This window comes from Danio rerio, chromosome 20 (assembly GCF_049306965.1).
Source record: "Danio rerio strain Tuebingen ecotype United States chromosome 20, GRCz12tu, whole genome shotgun sequence".
Classification (NCBI taxonomy): Eukaryota; Metazoa; Chordata; class Actinopteri; order Cypriniformes; family Danionidae; genus Danio; species Danio rerio.
Genome location: NC_133195.1, coordinates 29,099,330 through 29,109,134, shown reverse-complemented (window position 1 = coordinate 29,109,134; position 9,805 = coordinate 29,099,330). Strand labels below are relative to the sequence as shown.

Genomic DNA, 9,805 nt, shown 5'->3' with positions numbered 1-9,805 from the left:
TGGGATGCCAAAACAAACGGTCTTTGGCGCTGAGAGCCGCCAAACAGTGCGCTGGTGAACGTTACGGGTGTCGTTCGTACTCATGTGTTCACGGTGCGGCGGAGATGAATGTTGAGCATTCGTTCAGGGCGCCGATCGTTGGTGAACGTTACACATAAACGGATTTTCGTGGAGTTGGATAGCCGTAGGTCACGCTACCCACCCCCACATGAAGATAACGTATCGAGACAGATACACGCAGCAGGGCGATTTGCATTTCAGTTGACAGACAGACTGTGCACTTTTGGAGCCAAAAGCAACGAGCGCACGAGAAATACACGTAGTGTTTGAAGGCGCGCGAGGATTTCACGCCTACCGGTTGCAATGTACTTAATGAGGATTATTACATACTCATAATCGGCATTAAACAAGCTTTCAGCTAAACATTTATACTCGTTTCATTTCACTGAAAAAGACAATATTATATTATTACAAAAATAAATATATTGACCAAAGATTATAAGAGTAGCCTTATATTTTTTTAAATATGGATTTATTTTATTTAAACTAATCTATTTGTTCAAATAGTTTATGTATTATCTACAGTTATTATTTTTCATACATTTTAAATTATGAAAAATAAGGATTGTTAATAACACTATTATTACACCAATTTGTTTAGTTTTAAAGGAATCACCCAAAACTGAAAATACACTTACTATTTACTCTCCCTCAGGTAATTTCAAAGTTTCTTCTGTTGAATCCAAAAAAGATATTTCGAAGAAAGCTGAAAACCTGTAACAATTTATTTCCATAGTAGGGAAAACAATATCTTTAGTGATCAACAGAAGAAAGTCAAACAGGTTTGGGTGAGTGAATAATCACAGAATTTTCAGTTTTGAGTGAACCATCTCAATAAGGGTGATGATTAAATGTTTTTTCGGACACAGAAAGACTATCTTTGATCCATGTTTTCACCATCCACTTACTATATTTTACCCCAAATCAGAAAGGTTACCACTAGGACATTCTGAACCAGGAGTGGGTTCTTTCATTAGCCGCACTTCAGCAATAATAATAGTGCTATAAGAGGAAATATTTTTCAGTTCAGTTCTTTTTTCTTACATGAAGTGTTAAGTTTAGCTCAAATTTTAAAACTGCAAGTAGAGACATTAAACATTTTCCCTTTCACTTCACTTGTGTCCAGTAACAGGATGTGAGCTGCTAGAGGCCTGCTAAAGATGTCAGGAAATTAACAACAAGGGAAATACCGTGAATAAACTCAAACAAGAATTGAGAAAAATATTAGGAAATTTTTAAAGAGTACTTCAGCCTGCATGGACATTTAAGATTGCTAAATGAGGATGACTATTTCAGGCCGTGGGTTTGTGAAAAAAAGAGGAAAGGGAAGTTGGGGGGTGGTGGAAAACAAGCTGCTGTTCAGGCCATGTGGTCTACTGGGGCGATGAAGACATCTGGGACTGTGTTTTCTGTTTCCAATGTTTGAAAATCACATTATCATCCTTAAATATGATTTAGTTTGAATTGCTGCTGTTTGTAGACAAGAGTAATGAAATTTAGTTGGTTTAGCTAATATAGTAGCCTATCTGCATTTTGTTATTGAAAGTTACATGTAGATTAGATATATTAAACAAACCTGAGTTATCTTTTAAATCATTGAAAGTAAATCAGTAACAATCACTTAGATATTTAATCCTTAAATGTTACAGGGCAGTTGTATGAATTTATTATCAGAGGGTTAGTGTGCTACTATTATTACAGTAAATGTACAAGCATATATAAGGACTATCAAACACACAAACTAAAAATGTGGGGAAATGGTTCAAAATGTTTTTCTCATCAACATTAGTTTGTTATTCTGTGTGTATGGACTTACACACACAATATCAGAGGATAAAATGGTTCAATATGTTTAAATTATTGACATGATAGTTTTTTGTTTGGGTGAAATAAAAATAATAAACTAAATAAAAATAGGTCTAGAACTACCCCAGTTTACCTATGTTTAAAATGAAATTTAAACCAGACTGAGCTGGTTCTCTCTGGTCCTTTCTGGATAAGCTAATTGTCTAGCTCTGGCCGGCTGGTCACCCAGCTTGACAAGCAGAAAAGTGCCCAAAACTGTCTAATACCAGCCAAAAAGACCAGACTGACTGACCTGCTCAAATCATCTACAATTACAGGAGACCCACATAAGCTTTTTGTTAAGCTAAAATAACAAGTGAAATAAATATGAAATGTGGTTTTGGAATATTTAATGTGGATTTTTTCATATTTTGTTTATTTGATTCATTCATGTGTTGAAAAAATGTTCAGTGCAGTGATTGTTCAAATTGAACTGATACTAAATTATTAGTTTATGATTGGCGTGATAATTTAAAAACAATTATAATATTGTTACATCGTGGCATTTTGTTTACACGCCCACTAGAGGTCAGTGGTGTCATTGATCAAGAGATGTTTTGACAGCTTAAAGTTGTCGTATGATTACTGATAAAATATAAAATATGATGTTTACATTTGTGTCTGAATGTGCTCCCGCGGTATGTGAATGAGAGACACACTGTATTTTAGACAAGTATACTACCTTGTGATTGTTCATCGACCGTTCTAAAATAAAGCTTGTTGAAAATCACCTCACGAGTTCTTCCTGTTTGCAAAGATGGAGGCAGAGGGAATGTTGCCCCCGCAGTCGCTCTCTGCTAAGTTTGAGGGGTATGTCTTCATAAATATAGTTATTCTTTCGTGCTAGCCGTTTACGACTTTAATGTAGAATTAGGCTACAGCGAGGTATCTGTCGTATTTTTACGTGTTACTCAGTTTCAATGAAAGCATGACAGCCTACAATGGTCGTGTTTTAAAAGCTGCTGAAACTGTTTAATGGTGTCAAGTCATGTACAGCTGGAGAGGCATATATGTCTACATATACTGTCTACATAGTCGACTAACGAGCTTTTGCGACCCATTGATTACAAAGACCACACTACTACGTTACGTGACAATCAATAAAAATAATCCTATATTTTATGTATTTCGAATTCTCTTATTTATCAAATTGGCAGTGCTAGTAATGTAAATTTAGGTTATGTCTATTGACAAACTTGACAGTGTTTAATCTGAATGATTTTAATTCTAAAATATTTAATGTATTTACCATTTCTAGGTCCTTTGCCTATCTGACTGTGAGAGACAGACTGCCAACTATACTCACAAAAGTGGTGGACACATTACACCGCAATAAGGACAACTTCTATAAAGAATATGGCGAGGTATATATATATATATATATATATATATATATATATATATATATATATATATATATATATATATATATATATTATTATTATTATTATTATTATTTATTTATTTATTTTTTTTTCTCTTGTTACTAAGTGTTCAGTGATTCATTATGTTGCTCTTCAAGTAAATCATGCATCTACTAGCAGATTTAACTTCCTGTGTTTGATCAGGAAGGGACGGAGGCAGAGAAGAGGGCCATCTCCTTCCTGTCTAGGCTGAGGAATGAACTGCAGACAGACAAACCTGTGCTGGCTCTCACTGATAATGCTGAAGACACACAGGCCTGGAATGAATACATGGAAAGACAGCAGGACCTGATGGAGAATGGGCAGCTGGTCAGCTGGTTCAAGTCGCCGTGGCTCTATGTGGAGTGTTACATGTACCGAAGGATCCAAGAGGCTCTGTATATGAAGTAACGCAAATCTGCTAAATCAGTACATTATGAGGCCAAATTAAGAAATCCACAGAGAATTTATGTTACATTAAAATCATTACTTTGGGAATTGTTATAATCTAACTCAATTAAAAGTCTAAGTCCCCTAAACAGGGTTTCTGCAGGGTTTTAAAATGCCTTAAAACGCAAAATCCAAACTTTAGGCCTTAAAAAGTCTTAAATTTACTGAAATATTGTGTTGTAGGTCTTAAATCTTTTTAAATAAAGGTCTTAATTTTCCTTTGTTCATGCATTGCTACCCAATTTGGCCAAAACCCATCAAATCACCAACAATCCATCTCAATAAAAATTTACATTTTTATTTAAAAAGGGTCATTTTAACTCTATGTATCATAATGGTTTAATTATTGTCCTTTCAATAACATTTGTTTAAAAGTTCTCGATGTATTTACTGCTAAAGACACTCACCTTGACAGATTGTTGTCCATAGATTATAAGATCCATAGACTTATTATTGTTTTAAAACTTTTATGAAAACTTAAAAAAAAAAAAAAACATTTGTTCGTTTTTTTATTTTAAAGAAGGTTTATGTTGGAAAAAAAGTAGAGCTTGCTTGTTTTTAAACAAAATTTAAAATATTTAGCTGAGAAATATGATTAAATTATTATTGTATTATTAATTGTTTAAAATTATATATTTTTTGATGGGTCAAATAAAAATATTTTCCATCTGGGCCATTTGAAAAATGACTTCGCCTTCATTCCTTTATGAGTCTAAAATTTCACTCATAATGGTCCTAAAATATCTTAAAAAGTCTTAAAATTAACTATGTGAAACCTGTAAAAACCCTGCCTAAAGTTTAATTTGTTCAGATGGAACTTTTTTTCATGTTGCAATAAAAATATCTATTTAATCAACTTTTCACAGTCAATTAAATGCTGTAGGACACACAAAATCTCATCCTATATATTAATGCAAACAAAATGTTTGTTATGTAAATAGATAGTATAATCAGACAATATATATTATGAACAAAAATGTATTCTTGTTATCTCTTTACAAGGACATGTGACCACATGGCAATCACAGTTTACATTAAAAGGGTTGTAATTTAATACAAGTATAACTTACAGAAGCAAAATTGGCTTGTTAGTACAGTAAATAAAAAAAGATTTAAATAACAGAATTGTAACGAAAACCATTGAAATGCATGCATAAAAGGTCTAAATGAAGAAATGAGGAATAACTGAATGGAATAATGTGCCTAGAAATTCTTTAATAATAATTTACAAGGCAAATTACACCTTTTTAAATAACTGATTTTAAAGTGCTATCTATAACAATGATTCTCAACCACGTTCCCGGAGGACCACCAGTCCTGCACAATTTCCATGTCTTCTGGTCCTCTAGAAACGTGGTTGAGAAACACTTATCTATAATGTACTTTAAAGTATATTGTAATGTTTTGTTAAAGCAATGTTCATTGTACTCGCCTTGTTGCATTGGCACATTTTTAATGGTTTAATTAATTTGTTTTGTTTGTGTTTCCAAAGTCCACCGATGCATAACTTTGACCCGTTTAAGGAGGGAAAAACGCAAAGCTACTTTGAATCTCAGCAAGCGATTAAGTACCTCTGCACGTACCTTCAGGAGCTCATCACCAACATGGAGAACATGACAGAGATACAGCTGCGAGAGAACTTCCTCAAGCTGATCCAGGTCAGTATGTCAAGCAGTCAAAGACGAGGCCTCACATTTTCATGTCTGCATCAAATGAAATTTACAGAAGTTATTTAAATGCAAGTAAAGTCTCAGCTTTTTTTTAAAAAAAATTTACCTTTTGTGAAAATAAATGTCAAAAAATATTGGCCAAACTGCAGAATTACTATCCAGCTTTTTAATAAATATATAAATATGTTTAGAAAAGCATTGGCTGTGTTGTTTTCAAGTTTTATTGTTTTGCATTAATATTGAAATTACTTGAGGACCCTTGCTTCAAGTATGAATAACGTTAGAGGTCATTCAGTTAAACACAATCAAAAACCCAACATGGTTAACCAACAATTTGTGAGGGCACCCCAATATCCATGTGGTGCAGGAGTTTAACTAACAGATTTATCAACTTCACATAGTGTTTTTTTTATGTTTTTGAAAAATAAGTATGCTGTGAATAACGCTGATCAACTTCTGATAAATGTGGCTTGTTGCAACCCAAATGTTTTTAGTGACATCACACTGACTCACCCATGCCATTTAAAAACAATTGTTTATGCAACATTAACTCTCAAAAGCCAGGATCTTCTGTTCTTGTTTGTGTGGAGATATGAAATCATAATTGAGTTCGGTGAGAGCCATAACCATAAGCTCAACGAGTCTCATCTTTAATTTAGAACAGAAAATCTTGTTAACCAAAATGACTTCCAGTTTATGCCAAATCCCATGCCCAGGGGTGGCTGTTGTTCTCAGCATGTGCTTGAGTACTTTATTGATGCTAAGCTGTGGGTTGCTCACATAATCAGGTTTATTGTGTATTTTCTAGGTCTCTCTGTGGGGAAACAAGTGTGATCTGTCCATCTCTGCGGGTCAAGACAACTCTCAAAAGTTAAGTCCCATTGATTCTCTGCCTGATCTCCAGCGCTTCATCCTAGTGGATGACTCCAGCATGGTTTGGTCAACACTAGTTGCTTCTCAAGGGTCCAGATCCTCAGGGATGAAACATGCAAGAGTGGATATTATTTTAGACAACGCTGGTTTTGAACTCGTTACTGATCTAGTTCTTGCAGACTTCCTTATTTCATCCGGACTGGCCAAGCAAATCAGATTTCATGGCAAGTCCATCCCATGGTTTGTTTCAGACGTCACTAAACAAGACTTTGAGTGGACCATCAAGCAGACCATGGCAGCCAATCACAAGTGGATGTCAGCCAGCGGTGTCCAATGGAAGCATTTCATGAAGGAGGGTACCTGGTCCTACCACGACCATCCATTTTGGACTCTGCCCCATGAGTTCTGCGACATGACGGTGGATGCAGCTAATCTCTACAGCACACTGCAGACCTCAGACCTGATTCTCTTCAAAGGAGATCTGAACTACAGGAAGCTGACTGGAGATAGGAAATGGGAGCACACGGTTCGGTTTGATCAAGCACTTAGGGGGTTCCAGCCAGCCCCTCTCTGCAGTCTCAGGACACTAAAAGCTGATGTTCAGGTGGGCTTACAGGCGGGTCACGCAGAGAAGCTCAGCACTCAGGATCCAGACTGGATGACCAATGGAAAATACGCCGTGGTGCAGTTTTCCAGTCCACACAGAGAACAGTAGAGGCTGATAAGGGTGATAACCAGAAGCAAAATATTAAAAAAATGCACCCTTCGGTTACCAACATGCCAAACAAATGTCTGCTAATCTCTGCTTGTGTTTATTATTCAACAGTTTTAGAGCAAGTCATGTAACGACTCTTTCTGCACATCGAATGTTTTCATTGTTAATTGATAAGTGAAGGTTTGAAGAGACGCCTGGCAGAGCTCGAGCCTAGTTTACAGAGTAATAGATTGTCTGTTTGCACTGCTGGTTTGTATTCAGTCCAAGAATATTTGCCACAAAAATACAGATGTACAAACATTAAGATGTGGCACGCGCTGTACATTTGATAAAAGTCTACAAAAAAAATGTTTTTATCACGGTAAAGGGATTGTTCACCCAAAAAATTAAAACTCACTCACTATGTCTTTGCCCTCCAGTTGTTCCAAACATTTTCTTTCTTTTGAACACAACCAAAGAGCTTAGAATCACTGAAAGGTGACAATCAATAGAACGTTCCATTGCAACAGCAGCGCTCAGCAACAGCCCCGGATTCCGCCATTTTGAAGTAAAAAGCCATCGGCTGTCCATTGGATCTTATTGCTGTCACGATGGCAAGCAGCTGCTTTATTTTTTATTTATTTATTTATAAAGCACATTAAGGCTGAGATACAACCTTAAAGATGACAATACAACACTTACTATCACTATCATCAGCACTTTTAATAGTTTATTTTACAGACTTGTTATATGCTGTTGTTCTATTGGAATTGCACTAGAGAGTCGCCTCTTTGTTGATTCTATGCTCTGACACAACAGAAGATTTTTGGATGAAAAAATCTGACGGTATAATAACCTTGGATAAAAATATCACAATCGTTGTGTTTGCTGCTCTAAAATGTGTTAACTAAAACTGTTTTCCCATTTGAAAACAATATAATTTATTCTGAGTAACTTTAAAAATGTTTTGGAGCAGTAAACATGTCAGGCTAAATAATTAAAAGAGATCGTTGACCAGCTGTCTTCATTAGTTAAAAAAACAATCAATTCTTTAAAATGGCATCTTTGGATTTATATTCTGCTGGAGATACTGTTGTCCTAAAAAACAAACAAAAACATTTTTAAAACTCCTACTGTAGTAGGAACGATTGGAAATTTGGCAGTTTTAAAACCTTGACTTTTCTAAACCACAGTATACCTTGAAAAAAATGACCCCATTCCTAGTTTGGAACAAGTGGAGGGTGAGTAAAGGATGACAAAATTTTCAGTATTAGGAGAATTATCCCTTACAATGCTGATCACCAAAGCTTCCTGAGATCTAAATCTAAATATTTTCATGTGGCAAAGTCAAAATCTCTCTGGTTGGTTTTTCACCAAGAGAGAGAGAGAGCGTGTGTGAGTGAGCGAGTAGGCAGTTTGAATGCATTTGACCACACAAGCGTCCGCTATAGTATGAAAGCAAACTAGTCATGCATTGTAGACTACATCTGCAAGTATCAGTAAAGACACTTCATAAATCCCCAATTTACATCTGTATTTATCAGCATGCACTTGGGATGGATGAGGTTGATAAAAGTGAAGTGTATGTGTTTTGATTAAAATTCAATGTGTGTATAACTTTTCCCCAATATATAATAGGCAGTGGGCTTTGTATGGAGTGCAAAATACACTGTTTACATAAAACATTTCCAGTAAGGCAATAACAGAAAGAAAATGTAAAGTTTAAAAGCTTGAAATTGTATGAAATGTCCACAAAACATCATGGTGATTTACTGACCATCATACAGTAGCGCATTCTGCTCTCTGCAAAACACTGGCCATACAGTTTACTGTCTCAGAGAGATTTCATTGTTTACATTTGAATAAACAAACCCACTTATAAAGCAGGTTTACTTGTGTCTGTTGTTTCCTTTTTTTAAGTGTGGTTTATTCATAAACTAATTTCGAGAGGATCACGTGCTTATAATCAACACGGCTGGCTCCTTATTAGCTCCGTAATCAGCCCCATTAGATGATTACGGAAGCATTATAAATAACCTGAGTTTATCACTCCAGTTATCTTCGTCTTGAAGCTCCCCCCTTTCCACCCCTTCATCCTCCTCCTTTCCTGATTGGGCGACACGGTGGCCCAGTGGCTAGCACTGTTGCCTCACAGCAAGAACACCGCCGGTCCAACCTTTCGGGCCGGTCGGTGTTTCTGTGCGGAGTTTGCATGATCTCCCCGTGTTCGCGTGGGTTTCCCCCGGGTTCCCCGGTTTCCTCCCACCGTCCAAAACATGAACCATAGCCAAATCGACTAAAACAAATTATCACCCAATACAACCTCAGTTCACACTTCTCACGGTGACAAGCAGGGGAGTTTTCGAGACCTACCTGACCTCGAACTCCCCTCTCACCCTTCTAACGGGAGGGAGCCCCGGGCTCGAGGATATTACGAGCTCAAGGCTCTCTCCCGGGACAGCATGCCAAATACGCTTTATTGATTATCAGCTAAGTGTGAACTCTTGAAAGCTTATTAATGAGCATGGAAACAGGCCATAGTCAGGACGATGTGTACTCGCACTGAAACTGCTCGTTCTATTTTGAAAATTGAATAAAATTTGGAAAGATTTCTTTTGGTTTCTTTTTTAAACTTAATTCCACTGCTTATTTCTGTATAAATCTATTAATACATTTTCTCTTCCCAAATCATACAAATAACAAATTGTCAAAGTTTCTCTGATGCATTTTATATGATTTTTTTTTTAGTTCTGTGTGCACACACACACACACACACACACACACACACACACACACGTATGTATTTATGT

At 36.2% G+C, this 9,805-nt stretch overlaps 1 protein-coding gene across 1 annotated transcript; it reads left to right on the top strand.

Annotated features, from left to right (window-relative positions):
• The first annotated feature begins 2,641 nt into the window (after nt 1-2,641).
• Nucleotides 2,642-7,388, top strand: armt1 (acidic residue methyltransferase 1). Its single transcript, NM_001014331.2, has 5 exons — nt 2,642-2,715; nt 3,164-3,269; nt 3,474-3,715; nt 5,251-5,416; nt 6,237-7,388. The coding sequence occupies exons 1-5, from the start codon at nt 2,663-2,665 to the stop codon at nt 7,014-7,016; spliced, it is 1,347 nt and encodes a 448-aa protein (NP_001014353.1). The 5' UTR covers nt 2,642-2,662; the 3' UTR covers nt 7,017-7,388.
• Nucleotides 7,389-9,805: the final 2,417 nt, after the last annotated feature.

Excerpts from the sequence above, each read along its gene's own strand:
- armt1 (NM_001014331.2), top strand. The coding sequence starts at position 2,663 with ATGGAGGCAGAGGGAATGTTGCCCCCGCAGTCGCTCTCTGCTAAGTTT. Across the intron at positions 3,270-3,473 it reads TCTATAAAGAATATGGCGAG|GAAGGGACGGAGGCAGAGAA; the intron begins GTATATATATAT and ends GTGTTTGATCAG. Across the intron at positions 3,716-5,250 it reads CAAGAGGCTCTGTATATGAA|TCCACCGATGCATAACTTTG; the intron begins GTAACGCAAATC and ends GTGTTTCCAAAG.